The 20,044-nt window shown below is 40.5% G+C and overlaps 1 protein-coding gene across 1 annotated transcript in view; it reads left to right on the top strand.

The window, feature by feature from the left end:
- The window catches only part of PKHD1 (PKHD1 ciliary IPT domain containing fibrocystin/polyductin), a 426,555-nt gene that overhangs the window by 44,907 nt on the left and 361,604 nt on the right, over nucleotides 1-20,044 (top strand). Inside the window, exons 27-31 of the mRNA XM_030870494.2 lie at nucleotides 9,526-9,656; nucleotides 12,414-12,549; nucleotides 15,307-15,502; nucleotides 16,210-16,277; nucleotides 17,955-19,547. Of these exons, the coding sequence (XP_030726354.2) occupies nucleotides 9,526-9,656; nucleotides 12,414-12,549; nucleotides 15,307-15,502; nucleotides 16,210-16,277; nucleotides 17,955-19,547 (2,124 nt within the window). The remainder of the gene's footprint in view (nucleotides 1-9,525; nucleotides 9,657-12,413; nucleotides 12,550-15,306; nucleotides 15,503-16,209; nucleotides 16,278-17,954; nucleotides 19,548-20,044) is intronic.

Below are 20,044 nucleotides of genomic sequence, written 5' to 3'. Positions count from 1 at the left end.
AACCGAACAAGCTTGCCCTTATTTCTCAGTGATTTAAGGAGGGAGCCAGATGGTCTGTGGTGCTCAGAGTGAAAGATCACACTCTATATTAACCCAATAATTATTGGTTTGAGTCTTCCTACCAGATGTATAAGTGGCTTTGATCTTCCCATAAAGTTATCTTTGCAGTTCAGGCCACACCTTCCTTCCCCACTCGACTCCCCCACTGGACTGCAGGTACCTCCAGGGCAGACAGGTGACTCAATCAGCTTTGTCCTCTACTCAGAGTGACTCACACAGGCAGACTGGCCAACTGTCCCAGTTTCCTGGGACTGAGGGGTTTCCCAGGATGCAAGACTTTCAGTGTTAAAATTGGGACATGGAACTCTTAAGTGCTAAAACTTGGAAAATCCCAGACAAACTGAGTTGAGTTGGTTACCCTGTCAGGGTATGCTATACCAACAATACATGGTGAAGGGTTTGTCTAGGAGGACTGTACACCACCCCTCTGTATTTTAGTGAAAGATGGAAAACTCAGAGAAGGGATAATGTTGGGTGGGTCCAAATTAACCTCTGGTATGACTGAGGGGAAACGGAAGGAGAGAGAGAGTCTAGCTGCTACTTTATTACTGGATTTAAACTTTCCCTCTGAACCCTTCCTCCACCCTGCCACCTACCTAGTACCAACCAGTATCAGTCAGTCCATCCATCCATCCATCCATCCATCCATCCATCACTCAACACTGACTAAGCCACCCTGCGGAAAGCCCTGTGCCAGGTGCTGAAGACCTTGGTTCTCAAAGTGTGGTTCTGGACCAGCAGTATCTCCATCATCTGGGAGCTTGTTAGAAATGCAGTGTCAGGCCCCATCTCTCACCTCCTAATCAATCTGCATGTTCACAGGATCCTCAGGCAATTTCTATGAATAGGGCAGTTTGAGCAACACCGCTATTGGGGATTTAAAGAGAACCAGGCTGAGTCCTACCGACAAGGAATTTACAGAACAGTTGAGTATGTAATGAATACGTGTAATAATGTGATCAGTAATATTCCAAATCACCACTTGCCCATATGCCAAGTGCCCTTAAAAGGATTAAAAAAAAATATTGGTTCATTTCTGTGTGTTAGGTCCTAAGGTGTGGACGCTTGTGAGGCACTTCAGCTTTCAAATGGGAATGGCATTGTCACTGCCTCTCCAACTTTTAATTATTATCAACAATAATAATGACAACAATTTATTTAGCTCTTACTATGTGCCAGTCACTATGAATGTTGAGCATACAATAAATTGAAACAAAGTCCCTGCTCTCCTGGAGGTAAGTGTGTAAGAGAAAAATAAAGCAGGGGAGTAGTGACAGAGGGAGTGGTGGTTGTGATAGGATGGTCACTAGGACTGGAGAAATGACAAGGATGTCACTGGAGGGTGGAGACAGGGAGGAAGTGAAGGAATGAGTCCTGGGGAAATCTTGGAGGAGATTCTAGGCAGAGGGAACACCAAATGATAAAATCTTAAGTCAGAATGAGCTCAGCTTGTTCCAACCAAGGAGGTTTCTGTGGCTGGAATAAATTGAGTGAGGGGGGTGGTAGGAGATGACTGGGAGCAGATCATATGGCTTTAGAGGCTATGAAAGGATATTGGGTTTTTGTTGTTGTTGTTGTTTTTTGGCCATGCTGTGTGGCATGTGGGATCTTAGCTCCCTGACTAGGGATTCAACCTGCGCCCCCTGCAGTGGAAGCTCAGAGCCCTAACCACTGGACTGCCAGGGAAGTCTGAAAGGATGTTGGCTTTAATTCTGAGCGAGACAGGTGCCATTGGAAAAGTTTAAGTGCAAAAGCAACATGATCTGACTTAGGCTGCTGTGTGAGGAGATACTGTAGGGAGGCAAGGATGGAGGCTACTGAAGCCATCCAGGGGAGAGAGAATGTTGGGTTGGACTAGGGCAATATCTCTTAGAAATATATATTTATCATTTTATTGTTGTTGCTTGTTCCTTGGTGTCCTATCTAAGAAACGATTGCCTAATCCAATGTCACAAGATTTATGCCTATATTTTCTTATAAGAGTTTTATAGCTTTAGCTCTTGCATTTAGATGTATAATTCATTTTTAGTTAATTTTCGTACATAGTGTGGGTTAGGGGTCTGTATTAGTTTCTAGGGCTGCTTAACGAGGTACTGCAAACTAGATGGCTTAAATAAGAGAAGTTTATTGTCTCACAGTTCTGGAGGCTATAAGTCTGGTATCAAGATGTCAGTGGAGGTGATTCCTTCTGCAACAACCTGTGAGAAAGAATTTGTTTCATGCCTCTCCCCAAGATTCTGGTAGTCTGCTGGAAATCTTTGGCATTCCTTGGGTTGTAAAAGCATCACCCTGATCTCTGCCATTGTCTTCACATGGTGTTCTCCCTGTGTCTTTTATGTGCCCAAATTTTCCCTTATTATAAGAACACTAGTCATATTGAATTAAGGACCCACCCTACTCCAATATGACCTTGTCTTAGCTAAGTACATCTGTAATGACCCTATTCCCAAATAAGGTCACATTCTGAGGTACAAGTGGCCAGGACTACAACATATGAATTTTGAGGGGGACACAATTCAGGACTCATCTTCCTGGTGTTGAGCCCTAGGGTTGGGGTGCCCAATATGTGGCTCAAACCCCTCACTCCCCAGGGAGGGTCCCCTGCTGATATCCCCCTTTTTTTCTGTGTCCCCTGCTAGGGGTGTGGGTCCTGAGCTGATTGCTTCTCCTCCCTTCCCACCCAACTCTGTGAGGATTTCCTTACAGCCTTGGTTGTAGAAGAACCTTTATGCCAGCATTGAGGTTGTTTGCAGTGAGAGTTGCTCCACATGTAGATGTATTTTGGTATGTTTGTTGGGGGAGGTGAGCTCTGCATCATCCTACTCTGCCACCTGATCTCCCCAATTATAACTGATTTGTAAGGTATTTTAATGTCTGGCAGAAGACCCCTTCACTCTTATTTTTGAAATTTTGTTTTCCGGCTATTGTTTTTCATTGAATTTTAAAATCAGCATGTCTAATTTAAATTAAAAATGTTTTTTGTATTTTTATCATGATTGTATTGATGCTTTAGTTTAACTTAGAAAGGTATGCCACAGGCATCTTAGGTAGCCTCATCCACAAGAGGGCAGACAGCAGAAGCAAGAAGAACTACAATTCTGCAGCCTGTGGAAGGAAAAACCACATTCACAGAAAGATAGACAAAATGAAAAGGCAGAGGGCTTTGTACCAGATGAAGGAACAAGATAAAACCCTGGAAAAATAACTAAATGAAGTGGAGATAGGCAACCTTCCAGAAAAAGAATTCAGAATAATGATAGTGAAGATGATCCAGGACTTCGGAAAAAGAATGGAGGCAAAGATAGAGAAGATGCAAGAAATGTTTAACAAGACCTAGAAGAATTAAAGAACAAACACCTAGAAGAATTAAAGAACAAACAAACAGAGATGAAAATACAATAACTGAAATGAAGAATACACTAGAAGGAATCAGTAGCAGAGTAACTGAGGCAGAAGAACGGATAAGTTACGTGGAAGACAGAATGGTGGAATTCACTGCCATGGAACAGAATAAAGAAAAAAGCATGAAAAGAAATGAAGACAGCCTAAGAGACCTCTGGGACAGCATTAAACACAACAACATTCGCATTATAGGGGTCTCGGAAGGAGAAGAGAGAGACAAAGGACCCGAGAAAATATTTGAAGAGATTATAGTCGAAAACTTCCCTAACATGGGAAGGGAAATAGCCACCTAAGTCCAGGAAGCACAGAGAATCCCAGGCAGGATAAACCCAAGGAGAAACATGCCGAGACACATAGTAATCAAATTGGCAAAAATAAAAGACAAAGAAAAATTACTGAAAGCAGCAAGGGAAAAATGACAAATAAAATACAAGGGAACTCCCATAAGGTTAACAGGTGATTTCTCAGCAGAAACTCTACAAGTCAGAAGGGAGTGGCACGATATATGTAAACTGATGAAAGGGAAGAAACTACAACCAAGATTACTCTACGTGGCAAGGATCTCATTCAGATTTGACAGAGAAATCAAAAGCTTTACAGACAAGCAACAGCTAAGAGAATTCAGCACCACCAAACCAGCTCTACAACAAATGCTAAAGGAACTTCTCTAAGTGGGAAACACAAGAGAAGAAAAGGACCTATAAAAACAAACCCATAACAATTAAGAAAATGGTAATAGGAACATACATATCGATAATTACCTTAAATATGAATGCATTAAATGCTTCAAGCAAAAGACACAGGCTTGCTGAATGGATACAAAAACAAGACCCATATATATGCTGTCTACAAGAGAACCCACTTCAGACCTAGAGACACAGACAGACTGAAAGTAAGGGGATAGAAAAAATATTCCGTGCAAATGGAAATCAGAAGAAAGCTGGAGCAGCAATACTCATATCAGATAAAATAGACTTAAAGAATGTTACAAGAGACAAGGAAGGACACTATGTAATGATCAAGGGATCAATCCAAGAAGAAGATATAACAAATATATATGCACCCAACATAGGAGTATCTCAATACATAAGGCAACTGCTAACAGCTGTAGAAGAGGAAATCGACAGTAACACAATAATAGTGGGGGACTTTAACACCTCACTTCCACCAGTGGACAGATCATCCAGACAGAAAATTAATAAGGAAACACAAGCTTTGAATGACACAATAGACCAGATAGATTTAATTGATATTTATAGGACATTCCATCCAAAAACAGCAGATTACACTTTCTTCTCAAGTGCACACAGAACATTCTCCAGGATAGATCACATCTTGGGTCACAAATCAAGCCTCGGTAAATTTAAGAAGATTGAAATCATAAGCATCTTTTCCGACCACAACGCTATGGGATTAGAAGTGAATTACAGGGAAAAAAACGTAAACAACACAAACAGATGGAGGCTAAACAATACGTTACTAAATAACCAAGAGATCACTGAAGAAATCAAAGAGGAAATCAAAAAATACCTAGAGACAGATGACAATGAAAACACGACGATCCAAAAACCTATGGGAGGCAGCAAAAGCAGTTCTAAGAGGGAAGTTTATAGCAATACAAGCCTACCTCAAGAAACAAGAAAAATCTCAAATAAACAATCTAACCTGACACCCAAATGAACTAGAGAAAAAAGAACAAACAAAACCCAAAGTTAGTAGAAGGAAAGAAATCATAAAGATCAGAGCAGAAATAAGTAGAATAGAAACAAAGAAAACAATAGCAAAGATCAATAAAACCAAAAGCTGGTTCTTTGAGAAGATAAACAAAATTGACAAACCTTTAGCCAGACTTATCAAGAAAAAGAAGGAGAGGACTCAAATCAATAAAATTAGAAATGAAAAAAGTTACAGCAGACATCGCAGAAATACAAAGTTTTGTAAGAGACTACTATGAGCAACTCTATGCCAATAAAATAGACAACCTGGAAGAAATGGACAAATTCTTAGAAAGGTATAACCTTCCAAGACTGAACCAGGAAGGAATAGAAAATATGAACAGACCAATCACAAGTAATGAAATTGAAATTGTGATTAAAAACCTTCCAACAAACAGAAGTCCAGGACCAGATGGCTTCACAGGTGAACTCTATCAAATATTTAGAGAAGAGCTAACACCCATCCTTCTCAAACCCTTCCAAAAAATCGCAGAGGAAGGAACACTCCCAAACTCATTCTAACTCATCATCCTGATACCAAAACTAGACAAAGATTCTACAAAAAAAGAAAATTACGGACCAATATCACTGATGAGTATAGATGCAAAAATTCTCAACAAAATACTAGCAAACAGAGTCCAACAACATATTAAAAGGATCGTACACCATGATCAAGTGGGATTTATCCCAGGGATGCAAGGATTCTTCAATATACGCAAATCAATTAATGTGATACACCATATTAACAAACTGAAGGAGAAAAACCATATGATCATCTCAATAGATGCAGAAAAAGCTTTTGACAAAATTCAACACCAATTTATGATAAAAACTCTCCAGAAAGTGGGCATAGCAGGAACCTACCTCAACATAATAAAGGCCATATATGACAAACCCACAGCAAACATCATTCTCAATGGTGAAAAACTGAAAGCATTTCCTCTAAGATCAGGAACAAGACAAGGTTGTCCACTCTTAAGACTACCATTCAACATAGTTTGGGAAGTCCTAGCCATGGCAATCAGAGAAGAAAAAGAAGTAAAAGGAATACAAATTGGAAAAGAAGAAGTAAAACTGTCACTGTTTGCAGATGACATGATACTATACATAGAGAATCCTAAAGATGCCACCAGAAAACTACTAGAGCTAATCAATGAATTTGGTAAAGTTGCAGGATACAAAATTAATGCACAGAAATCTCTTGCATTCCGATACACTAACAATAAAAGATCAGAAAGAGAAATTAAGGAAGCAACCCCATTTACCATTACAACAAAAAGAATAAAATACCTAGGAATAAACCTACCTAAGGAGACAAAAGACCTGTATGCAGAAAACTATAAGACACTGATGAAAGAAATCAAAGATGACACAAACAGATGGAGAGATATACCATGTTCTTGGATTGGAAGAATCAATATTGTGAAAATGACAGTACTACCCAAAGGATTCTACAGATTCAGTGCAATCCTTATCAAATTACCAGTGGCATTTTTTACAGAACTAGAACAAAATAATCTTAAAATTTGTGTGGAGACACAAAAGACCCCAAATAGCCAAAGCAGTCTTGAGGGAAAAAAACGGAGCTGGAGGAATCAGACTCCCTGACTTCAGACTATACTACAAAGCTACAGTAATCAAGACAGTATGGTACTGGCACAAAAACAGAAATACAGATCAATGGAACAGGATAGAAAGCCCAGAGATAAACCCACGCACCTATGGTCAACTAATCTATGGCAGAGGAGGCAAGGATATACAGTGCAGAAAAGACAGCCTCTTCAATAAGTTGTGCTGGGAAAACTGGATAGCTACATGTAAAAGAATGAAATTAGAACACTTCCTAACACCATACACAAAAATAAACTCAAAATGGATTAGAGACCTAAATGCAAGACTGGACACTATAAAACTCTTAGAGGAAAACATAGGAAGAACACTCTTTGACATAAATCACAGCAAGATCTTTTTTTGATCTACTTCCTAGAGTAATGGAAATAAAAACAAAAATAAAGAGACAACCCTCAGAATGGGAGAAAATATTTGCAAACAAATCAACGGACAAAGGATTAATCTCCAAAATATATAAACAGCTTATGCAGCTCAATAGTAAAAAAACAAACAACCTAATCAAAAAATGAGCAGAAGACCTAAGTAGACATTTCTGCAAAGAAGACATACAGTGGCCAAGAAGCACACGACAGGTTGCTCAACATCACTAATTATTAGAGAAATGCAAATCAAAAGTACAATGAAGTATCACCTCACACCAGTTAGAAAGGGCATCGTCAGAAAATCTACAAACAAGAAATGCTGGAGAGGGTGTGGAGAAAAGGGAACCCTGTTGCACTGTTGGTGGGAATGTAAATTGATAAGCCACTATGGAGAACAGCATGGAGGTTCCTTAAAAAACTAAAAATAGAACTACCATATGACCCAGGAACCCCACTACTGGGCATATACCCAGAGAAAGCGGTAATTCAGAAAGACACATGCACCCCAGTGTTAATTGCAACACTATTTACAATAGCCAGGTCATGGAAGCAACCTAAATGCCCATTGACAGATGAATGGATAAAGAAGTTGTGGTACATATATACAATGGAATATTACTCAGTCATAAAACAGAACGAAATTGGGTCATTTATAGAGACGTGGATGGATCTAGAGAGTGTCATACAGAGTGAAGTAAGTCAGAAAGAGGAAAACAAACATAGTATATTAACGCATATATGTGGAATCTAAAAAAATGGTACAGATGAACCGGTTTGCAGGGCAGAAATAGAGACACAGATGTAGAGAACAAACGTATGGACACCAAGAGGGAAAGTGGCAGGTGGGGTGGTGGTGGTGGTGGTGGTATGAATTGGGCAATTGGGATTGACATGTATACACTAATATGTATAAAATAGATAACTAATAACCTGCTGTATAAAAAATAAAATAAAATTCAAAAAGAAAAAAAAGAAAGATATGCCACCTTACAATGTTCACTCTTTCCGTACATTTACTTCAGTTTTCTTATTTAAGTTTTAACTCATCTGTTACGTTTGTCAGCAGCATTTCAAAGCTTTCTTCACATTTCTTCATACTCTTGAATTGTTCTTGTCAAGATTGTTTCCAGATATTGTATCTTTTATGTTGCTAATGTATGTTGGCTCTTCCTCAGTGTTATTCTTTAACTTAGAAGTTTATTGTAGTCTTGTCCTGAATCTTAAGGGCATGTTTATATATTTAACTTCAGGGTAATATTCCACTTAGTCACATGCTCCTGCAAGAGTTTCATCAGGTTGTATAAATTTCTCACCCTGACACATTGGGGAATGACAACCTTGCTTCTGTGGCCTCTCCCCACTGGCATGGGATATGTGTCTCTATTTGGTGGCTTCACTGCCTCTTTTATATTCCTTTCTGGAAAGATGGCAGACCAGAATCGTTGCTGATCAACAATAAGTGGGCTTCCTGTCCATCAGCTGGATCAAGGGCTGGTCCTCCAAATGGTATTGTGTGCTGTGATATCAGTGCGATTGGTGCCATTCCTTCTCTTACTGACGTTTGTGGTGAGGAGATGGGGGTTTCTGTGGTTGCTCCTCCTCAGTGGTCAGTACAGAAATCCTGGCGGCACTTGGTGACAATGACAGTCCCTTCTATATCATTATGGAGACCAGAACATAGTCTGTGTGGTATCGAATCACAAAGCTGGAAGGGTTAAGGCTGTCATTTAAAGATGAGGGAGTGGGAATTCCCTGGTGGTCCGGTGGTTAGGACTCTGAGCTTTCACTGCTGAGGGCCGGGTTCAATCCCTGGTCGGGGAGCTAAGATCCTGCAAGCCGAGTGGCATGGCCAAAAAAAAAAAAAGTTGAGGTAGATGAGGACCAGTGAACTCAGGGACAATAATGCAAATGACCTGCTCTAAGTGGTAGAGCAGTCTATAGCCCTGACTCTGGGCCCCCTGCTCTATCTACTGTCTTATACTTGCTCTCTTATACTGGTTTCTTGGGAAGAGAGTATGTTTTATAGAATTGGCAGGGATGATGTTCAGAAATCTGGAGCAGAAGCAGTTTCCAGAGACCATCTATTGATACTCTACTTCTCTGTTCCATGTCTGTGTTTTATCTCTATGTTTTATTCTTAAATATCTCCTTCTCTCTGCCCTTCAGTCACTGTATCTCCCATCTCATTTAGTAGTTGATATTTTTAACTTTAGTCTTTTTCTTCAGTTTGAACATGCCTTATGTTTTGACTAAGGAGTTTCATATTTTGATTTCATTTATTTCTCTTGTGGATAATTAATTGTTGTCTGTCTGTACGGCTGTGTGTCCTATCTGAAAATGCTGCTTTTGTACAGGAGGGCTCTGGGCCACCATCCGAGGCTCTAGTTTGGAAGATGTTAGCCTGGTTTTATTTGGATCCCAGTTTTGTGCCATTAATGTCACCACAAGCAATTCACGAAGAATTCAATGCAAAGTTCCACCCAAGGTAAGTGGAATCTTTTGGCATTTCCTCTCTGAGTGAGTGACCATTGTTAACATGTAGTGTAAGGTTGTCAGTGAATCGTTCCTTAGAACTAAGTTAACTGACATGACGTTTTCATCATGAGAGCATGCTTATGTTGCTTACATGGAAGCACTTCTGTTATGAACTGGGAAGCTGACCCCGCCAGTGGGGCTTGTAATTAGCATCAGTTAATTTCTTTTAAAAGAAGACAACCAGGCAGTCCCAGTCCATACTCTTAATGAGTATTAGTGCCACAGAATAAATATATTTACCTAGTGCACATTCTGAGTGTTGGTTTGCAAGACATATATCTTAGAATCACGCTTCTTTCTCAAGTAAACAAATAACTTAGTTTTCATTAGCAATTTTGTTTTCTGGCATGGATGTGACTGGTGGAACTTGGAATCCTCTAGAATGTCTGGTTCCTATGAAATAGCTTCCTAGTTAGTCCCTACTGCTTCCCTTGTTTCTTAAAAACAAGTCCCTTAGCTTTCCCATCCCTCTTCAGCTGGTGCTATCCCATAGATGGCATAAGAGTTTTTGGTCCAGACCCTTCCCTGGTGCTGTGGGTGAGAGTCATGCTCACAGCTGAAATTGAACTTCCTATTCAGAGTTCACTTCAGTGCCATCAAGATTCCTAGCACATCCATGACCCCCAAAGAAGGCTGTCTGCTGAACAATAAAGATCTCTGGAAGAAGAGAGGGTTCAGAGTAATCTTTGATCTCTGGTCCCATATTTTTATCTCATCCAGTTATTCAAATATTATTAAATGTTAGCTTTTATATATAAACTGCATGCAATTCTAATATGTTTGTGTTATAATTTGTATATTTCCCATTATTGGACATTTAGATAATTTCCAAAATTTCCTGTGTACTTACTATGTGCCAACAACAACAGCACAGAGGTATAAAGCTTTTGACGTGGATATCCAGTTGTCTGAAACTCTTTTTAAATAATACTCTCACCATCGCTGTGTGGGTGTCTGATTTCTGGTGCCTTGGCCAACATTGAGTATCAGCACTTTAGCTATATTTACTATTTTAATGGGTAAAATTTGTACTGTTTGAATTTCTTTTACTAGAGAGAATAAAAATTAGGAAAGCCAACTTTTAATTGAACAAAGCAATACATGCAAAGTTCAAAAGAAAATAGTAAGACAATCATACTCTCTCGTACCCACTTCCCCATTCTTCAGTCCCCCTTTCTGAAACAACCACTTTAAATTCCTTTGAATATAGTTACAGTGTCATTTGTTGGTTAAATCAATAAACCATATTTACATTATTAAACTATTTGAATGATACTGACAGAATCAGGCAATATATATTTTTTATAGTTTGTCTTTTTCTTAGAGTTTTTTACTTTATAAATTTATTTATTTGTTTTTTTGGGGGCTGTGTTGGGTCTTCGTTGCTGTGCGTGGGCTTTCTTTAGTTGCGGTGAGTGGGGGCTATTCTTCGTTGTGGTGTATGGGCTTCTCATTGTGGTGGCTTCTCTTGTTGCGGAGCACGGGCTCTAGGCGTGTGGGCCTTAGTAGTTGTGGCACGCGGGCTCAGTAGCTGTGGCGTATGGGCTTAGTTGTTCCGCGGCATGTGGGATTTTCCTGGACCAGGGCTCAAACCTGTGTCCCCTGCATTGGCAGGCGGATTCTTAACCACTGTGCCACCAGGGAAGTCCCTAGAGTTTTTTTTTTTACATGTCTTCCTTATTATAAAAATTCTCTGTCTTAAAAAATATTTCATTATATCAGTTGCTTTTTTTTGTTGAAGCTCCCTCTTCTTCTGCTTCAATCTAACTTGGTGTTTTCTAGATTTATTCTATAGGTTTCATCCTAGTATTTCCCTTGACTGCTCTCCTGAGTAGCTTCACTGTTTCTTGGAGTTTTTTTTCTCTTTTTTTGGTTATTGCTTATTTTGTAAGATAATAGCCTTAAGAAATATCCCAAGAAAGAAAATGTGGGAGGGAAGTTTTCTTAGTACTTAAATATCTCAAAGTACTCTCACACTTGATGGGTAGTTTAGCTAGATATAGATGTTTATTTGAAATTGCGTTTTTTTTGCAGAACCAATTGGTGTGTTAATTGCAAATCATTCTTCTTTACTCTTTAATCTGTTGGATGCTGCACTTGCCTATTCTAAGCACTTGTCACTGTGAGTGTGTGTGCATGTGAGAGAGACAGAGACAGAGAGACACAGAGAGACACAGAGAGAGACTTCAAAGTAGCAAATACAGTCTTTAAAAACAATTTTCTTGAAATTAACCCTTTAAACTAATTCTGTATGGACTTTGCTCAACTCAGTCTTATTTACAGAGTTTTTATTTTATTTTTTAAAAACTATTTATTTATTTTCCTTAATTTTTTGGCTGTGTCGGGTCTTAGTTGTGGCACACGGGATCTTCGTTGAGGCATGTGGGACCTTTTGTTATGGTGTGTGGTCTCTTCGTTGCGGCACCCGGGCTTCTCTCTAGTTGTGGCATGTGGGTTTTCTCTCTTTAGTTGTGGCGCAAGGGCTCCAGGGTGAGTGGGCTCTGTAGTTTGCAGCACATGGGCTCTCTCGTTGAGATGCAAGAGCTCAATAGTTGTGGCGCGTGGGCTTAGTTGTGCCGCGGCATGTGGGATCTTAGTTCTCCGACCAGGGATTGAACCCGCGTCCCCTGCATTGGAAGGTGGATTCTTTACCACTGGACCACCAGGGGAGTCCCCAGAGTTTTGATTTTAAAAATTAATTTTTCAGGGGGAAGATGGACCTACAGTGAATGTGACTGTGATCAGAGGGGACCATTCTGTGGTTCTTCCCAAGGCATTTACTTACGTCTCCTCTTTAAATCCAGTAATTGTGTCTCTCAGCAGAAACAGAAGCAGCATAGCAGGTAAACTACCTGATCCTGCAGGATCTTTTCAGCTTAGAGCACTGATTGTATAAAAAGGCAAAACAATGGCCTATTAATTTTATTGAAGATAGTATTATATTTTGGATGGAAGTTATTTTTCTGAAAACCTGGAGACTGATTTTGTCCTCTTAGCCATCATTGAATAAATTTCCTTATATCTATTTTTCTCTCTGTAAAATTGGGACCATTTCTATCCTGAAAATGACATGGGAATTCGAAGTTAAAAATTCAGTAAATATGTATTGTGTACCTACTATGTGCCAATAGTAATAGCACAGACATATAGTAGACATTAATCTTTGTCATTAATTTATAGAGTTATTAGCCTCAGTTTACAGATTAGGAAACTAAAGAACAGAGAGAATAAGTTACTTGTTTAAGATGTTACTTGGTAGTAACAACCTGGTAGTAAGTACCAGAGTGGGGATTTGAACTCAGGCAGTCTGGTTGCAGATTCCAGGCACGTAGCCACTTACAGTTTATTGTAAAATAGCATTTGGGGCAGCAGGTTGTTTTATAGCGGTTATTTGATATGATTAGAAAATAGTATACTCTGATTAACTTGTTCCTTGAGAGACATATATATAAAGAGTGTATTATTTAGCATCCAACTACATGAAATGATTTAATCTTTTTTTGATGATTCAGATGATATGACTGGATGGAATTATGACAATTTATTATCATGTCATAACATATAGATTTGGAAAAGTAGCAGGTAGCACTGTGTTCTGGTTAATTGGGTGCCAGTTGACAGAGTTTATGGCAGACATGTCTAAGGGTTTATTATACAAGACCATCAAATTTCCTAAAGAAACAGCCTGGACTCAATTTTTCTGGTACTATTTTCATTTTCCATTGCTCAAGAGTACATAAAGGGAGGTGTCCTTTAGCTTCTCAATATTATTCAGCTCAGATAGTGCAGAAGAAGAATTTGCTGCCTGAGGCGACCAAAGTGTGTAAAATTCCTTAGTGGTATAGATTCTTCCCAACGAAGTAGAAAAGGGAGGAGGGAGCTCCGTGTTCTATTCAGATTTCAGTGATTTTGGCTCTTAATAAAATTTCCCACCTATAATGAAAAGAATAAATACATTGCATCAGTGCCTTAAAGGCATCTCAGATTAGCTTGACAATTGACCAAGAGCCCAAGGAGATCATGTTATTGATACATACAACATGATGCATTATTTGCAGGATTTACACTTGCAATGAGATCTTTCTACAGGCAGAATAAAGAACTTGTTATAAAACCCACAGTGAGTGGTGCCCTGTTGGGAAAGTTTCTTTTGAAAGTTGGAGGGCTACGTATCTCCATCCAGGAGATGCTGATGCTGATGATGACAGTAGAGCCAAGATGAAATCAAAGAGAAAAGAAGAGGGGCAGAGAAGGAGGAGGAAGGATTTGATGTGAGAGACCATTAGTGTGATTTTTGCTGTCAGCGCCCGATCTGAATGAATTCCAGCTCAACCACTCCTTGGGCACAATACTTAACTTCCTTTATCTTTAGCTTCTCCAACTGTTAGGTAGGAGTAAGTCTTTCAACGTTATTGGGAAAAATGGAGATAAAGTATCAATAGGTAAAAGTACCTAGCCCAGGAACTAACACAGAGTAGCACTCAATAAATGCTTTATTGAAGTGAGCACCATTATTCTGCCAGATACTGGGTGTTGTATAAATGGGCCAAAGATGGCCTCTCTACATTGGCCCCATGTGGTTTCCTTCTTCACAGCAGGCTGGGATCTATTAGCTGAAAAGTCCGCCAGTGCCAAATTCAAATTCTTACACACCTAATTGTTTTAAATATAGCCCCAATAGGCAGATTTTCTATAACCTTTTAGAGCCTATCTGCTTTACATACCCTGCGAAACTTCATTTAACATCTGATAGCCATATCTGTTCCTCTTGATACTCAATACATATATGAGATAAAATGAAGTGTCCGTAGTATACATGGCATTTTAGTAGAGTTGCTAATAAACTAAAAAGGCATTGAGATACAAGAGTGGACTCAGGCCCTCACATTTCCATTAATCAGCTCTGAGACCTGGGCTACTGAGCCTTAGTTTCCTCAAAAGCAAAATGCCAATCCTGCTAACTGCCCTGCATATGTTATCAGGACAGTGTGAGGGTCAAATGGGATAATGTGGGTGAAAGGGCTCTGTAACTGTGAATGACTGCGCTCATATATAGCATTGCTACAGGGCTCGGCACATAATCAAGACAGAGCTTTAGACTTTTATCTTCAGAAAAGTAGAGGCTACAAAAAGGATATGGGGTGTTATTTTCTGGTTATGAAGACCATCATAGCTACTTGATTTGCCTTTGTATGGATATGAATTAATGCCTCTTGTGTACAATTGTCCTGACAATTTTTCTTTCTATGCCCTTGAAGTTATAGGCTGTAGCTCTATTAAATGAGTTGTAAGTTTCATGATAAAAATTAGGTTGACATTAAAAGCTTTTTCAAATTATTTTTATTTTATTTGTTTTGGCCACGCTGCACAGCTTGCAGGATCTTAGTTCCCTGACCAACGATCAAACCTGGTTCCAGCAGTGAAAGCGCCAAGTCCTAACCACTGGACCGCCAGGGAATTCCCGGCATTAAAACTCTTAATCAGAGTATTATGCACAGGGCTAACCACGTGTTTAATCTCAAAAGCTAATCTTAGAATTGAATAAACGGTTGAGAACACAAATCCACTTCACAGGGGCTAATGGATTCTTTTCAACACAGGAGGTGAGACCCTTTCCATTGGAATGGTGCTGCCAATGAACCACACGGATTTGGATGCCCAAGTCCACATTGGGGACACCAGAGCTCGGGTCCGAGCGCAGGCAGCTCAGGGCCTGGAGGTGGTGCTGCCCCCGCTGCCTGCTGGGCTCCACGGAATCTCAGTCTCCATCAATGGGGCCCACATTCACGCACAAGGGTGAGGTGGACCCTTGCCGTTCATTTTAAGTCTGTTGATGGTCTAGCGATTCAGTTGAGGAATTATAGTTTTGAGTTAGGTCTTTATTTTTTCTTCTTCTTCTGAAGTTAAGGGATAAACATATGAGAACCCTAAAATTTGAACAAATATTGGAGACCCTACAGGACAGTTCACTCTCAAGACCAGTTTTTGGCTTACTAGTTGGGGAAAGGAGAACTTTCTGGAACTAAGATGTCATGTCTCTCAGTTGGGTTGGGGTGAGATGGGATGGGCATCTCTATGTGAGGAGGAAGAGTCTGCGCTTAATAAGAGACTGTGATTTCACTAAGACCTTTAATAATAACAGTGTCTTGGGCTTTGAATAAATGGCTTCAATTACTGCACAAGCCGTGCTCAGTCCTCTTTACCCTGAAGTCCCCCTGCCCAGTATTTCTCCAGAAGTTCCCTTGCTTCATTCCAGAAAGTAGCTAAACTCTATGAGGCTGATGTGCCCACTTGATACTGAAGCAGGAAAATATCCCACTTAGCTTCTCTTCTTCACGTTTCCTTCCTTCTCTGGTGGACTGTGCCCCTCACCTGTGCTCTCCATCACAGCCCCCTTTCTTTCTTCTTCTCCCCCCAATACATACATCTCGGCTGTCTCGTGCCTTCTTTTCTCTTTTTTTTCTGACTCAGTTATTTCATGACCATCTCCCCATTTTCTATAGTGTGGATCTTCACATCCAGTACATCACAGAAGTCTTCAGCGTCCAGCCTTGCTGTGGGTCCGTTCTGGGTGAGTGGCTTTGACCTGACTGGTATTATTTATTCAGCAAGTCTACTCCCTGGATATTCAGAGTTTGTTCCTGGTGAGACCAGAGAAGGGGCTGCAAGGAGAGGTGCTTTCCCCTGCACTGGGAACTGAGTGATGTACTTTGGAAGGTGTGAAAACTCAGGATCCCTTAGCCCAGTGAGTTCAGGAAATTAAAGAATTTTTAATTCTTTAAAGGAGATGTGCCTGGTTTTCTTTTTTCCTAATGGAAGGAGGCTGAAACATCTAAAAAGTGGCGCATCTCGAGTACATATCACCGAATCACTTTGCTGTACATCAGAAATGAACACAATATTGTAGATAAACTATATTTCGATTAAAAAAACAACAGTAGTAAATGAGAGAAGAGCTTCCTGAGTTAGCCATAGTTTTGATACTGCATGTGCAAGGGCAAGAGGCATGAGTCTTTGATGTCTTCGCTTGCTCTAGGGATGTAGATGAAGGACGAGACAGAGTCAGAAACACAAATGTCAACATGGGAGATGTCAGGACAGGACAAATAGAGAAATCTAGAAAACTACTCATTTTCAGAAAAAACTGAAAGCTATGTATGTATTTGCCTGTGATAATCATTGTGATAGTGGATGAAATAACACATTATCCTTTAAAAAATTTTTTTTGATTGGGGTATAGTTGATTTACAATGTTGTGTTAGTTTCAGGTGTATATCAAAGTGAATTAGTTATACACATACATATATCCACTCTTTTTAAGATTCTTTTCCCATATAGGCCATTGCAGAGTATTGAGTAGTTCCCTGTGCTATACAGTAGGTACATTCTCCTTCTTGAACATAGTATAATCCTTTTTAAAGCTGCTTGGCTATACCACTGATTTGGTAATGATAAGGGGTACATTGCCCCCATCCCTGTCCTGAAGATGGGATTTGATTGTGCCTCAACTAGAAAGTGAGACGATGTCTATGAATACAGCAGCAAAATTACAAGCATGCTTCAGTGTTTCAGTTCTTCTTGATATGTCATATACACACACACACGACTACATAATACATGGAATACTGGAATATTACATAGAATAATATAGAAGATAAGTAGAAGACTTCAACAAATTAGATTTTTCATTAGTAAGTTTAATATATATAGAACAATATACATATATACTACATAATAACATAGAGAATAATACGGAATATTAGGGCAGATAATACAACAGATGACAAGAAGACTAAAGAATTTGATTTTTCATTATGTATATGTTGTATACATGTGTATATGAAATATACATATCCTCTTTCTACATAATAATTTGTAGAATCATATAGACTGACATGTTAAGATAATATAGCAGATGACAAGAGCACTTCAAGAAATTTGATTTTTCATTAGTGTCCAAGTTGATAGAGGTTTCTAAGGATCTATAAACATACTTGGAAATTTTGTCTTAAATAGTATAAACATTCCTCTTATAGGACAATTTATATTGTTTTACTATCATGTGAAATTTAGCGCATCTGACTCCTGCCAAAATGATCACACATCAACATTGATGGGTGAGGTGAGATACTTTCACTAACACTTACCCCATCTTTTACTTGGTCCTGCTGGGGCTCACATAGGGGCTGTGAGTTCCTAGTTCTGAAATATCAGCTTTTCAGTTTTATTCTCAATATTTGTGCTTTAGGTGGAACCATCCTCAGCATCTCAGGAAGAGGGTTCAGCAGGGACCCAGGTTTGGTTTGGGTGCTCGTGGGCAATCGGTCCTGTGACATTGTGAACTCAACGGAGACGAACGTCTGGTGTGAGACCCCGCCAGCCCCCCTGCCGCCTGGTGCCCCAGCCCCTGTGGAGGTCTGGGCTGGCAGCCAGCCCTTCCCCCACCAACCTTTGCCAAGCCTGGTGGGGAAGGGCTTCATCTTCACATATGAAATGGCAGCAACCCCGGTGGTCACAGCCACGCGAGGAGAAATCACAAATCACAGCCTGAGGCTCTACGTGGAAGGGCAGAATCTCTCCAACTCAGAGGTCCTTCTGGGGAACTTGAGCTGTGATGTTGAGACCCAGTCTCCCAGTAGGAACACAAGCCTGTCTGGGTGCGCTTTTCCTCTTCACAGTTTGGAGGCGGGCATCTATCCTCTCCAAGTACGTCAGAGGCAGATGGGGTTTGCTGACATGTCTGCAGTGCCCCAGCAATTTGTGGTGTTGCCTCAGATAACAGCCATTTCCCCAACACTTGGGTCCACTTGTGGAGGGACAGTACTCACGGTGAGGGGCTTGGCTCTCAATTCCAGCAGGAGGTCAGTTCAGGTTGACATTTCAGGTCCTTTCACTTGTGTGATTTTGAGTTTGGGGGACCAGGCGGTCCTCTGTCGGATTACCCCGGCGGGTAACCCCTTGCCTGGCGCTTCCTTCACCCTGAATGTTACTGTCCTGGTTAATGGGCTGCCCAGCGCCTGTCAGGGGAATTGCACTCTTTTCTTGTGTGAAGAGACAACTCCTGTCATGGACGCCTGGACCACAAGCATCAGTGGGTCTCTGACCACAGTGCTGATTAGGGGTCAGAGGTTAGGTACCGCGGCTGATGAGCCAATGGTGTTTGTGGATGATCGCCTTCCTTGCACTGTGACTTCCTTTAATACAACCCACGTGGCGTGTTGTATCAGTGGCTTGGCCCCAGGACCCCACTACCTGTCGGTTCTTCATACGAGATATGGGTATGCTTGCTCTGGTCACGTTTACAGACACTTCCACATTTTGCCTCAAGTGTTTCATTATTTCCCCAAGAATTTCAGCCTCCATGGTGGAAGCCTCTTGACCTTGGAGGGTACAGCCCTGAGGGGACGGAACTCCACTTTAGTCTACATTGGCCAGCAGGCCTGCCTGACTGTGAACCTCAGCTCTGAGCTCATCCAGTGCGCTGTTCCTGCAGGGAATGGCTCCGTTGCCCTGGTCATAGAGGTAGATGGACTTTCTTACCAGGTGGGCGTCATTGGTTACAGCAATGCCTTCACCCCCGAATTGCTCTCAGTTTCTCAGACTGATGACGTCTTAACGTTTTCAGTGGTCGGGATCTCAGGAGCTGCGAAAGTTGACATTTTTATTGGGATGTTCCCCTGTGTGGGTGTCTCTGGCAACCGTACCCTTCTCCAGTGTGTGGTCCCATCCCTTCCTGTCGGGGAGTACCAAGTCAGAGGTTATGACCACCTGAGAGGGTGGGCCTCATCTATCCTGGTGTTCACATCCAGAGTGACCATTACAGCAGTGACCGAGAACTTTGGTAAGTCAGGCAGATGAGGCAGAAGATCTTTCTGTATATAAGTGGATCAGTAGCTCCTGTCCCTACTCTGTGAGGTAGGAAATCAACGTCAGTCTGAATGACAGAAGGAGAGAGAAGCCGGTTTTCCTCTTAACAGCCCCAGCTTCCTCCTAAAACTTTGTCATGCTCCATTTATGAGGCTTTGTTTTTTATCGAGGAGATTGTGCATATTCTCTAAGTGTTTGATTGTATTTTAATTTGATACATTAACCCGCTTTAATTTGTGCTTTAAGTAATACCATTTGTAAGAGCTCATAATTTGATCATTTAAGTAGAACATAAATGCCTTCATTTATTTTTAAACCTATCTGCCAATTTGAATTGTTTTAAACTTATTAAATATGATTAATTTTTATCATTTTGTACTATTTCACAGATGAATTCATACTCCACCAATAATAAGCCAATTGCACAGTATGATTTCATTGGTTGAACTTTTTCTTCTTTTAGATGTATTG

The sequence above is a fragment of the Globicephala melas genome, chromosome 11 (assembly GCF_963455315.2).
Source record: "Globicephala melas chromosome 11, mGloMel1.2, whole genome shotgun sequence".
In the NCBI taxonomy this organism is placed as follows: Eukaryota; Metazoa; Chordata; class Mammalia; order Artiodactyla; family Delphinidae; genus Globicephala; species Globicephala melas.
Note: the sequence above shows the minus strand (reverse complement) of the source record. Positions and strands in the feature narration are given on the sequence as shown.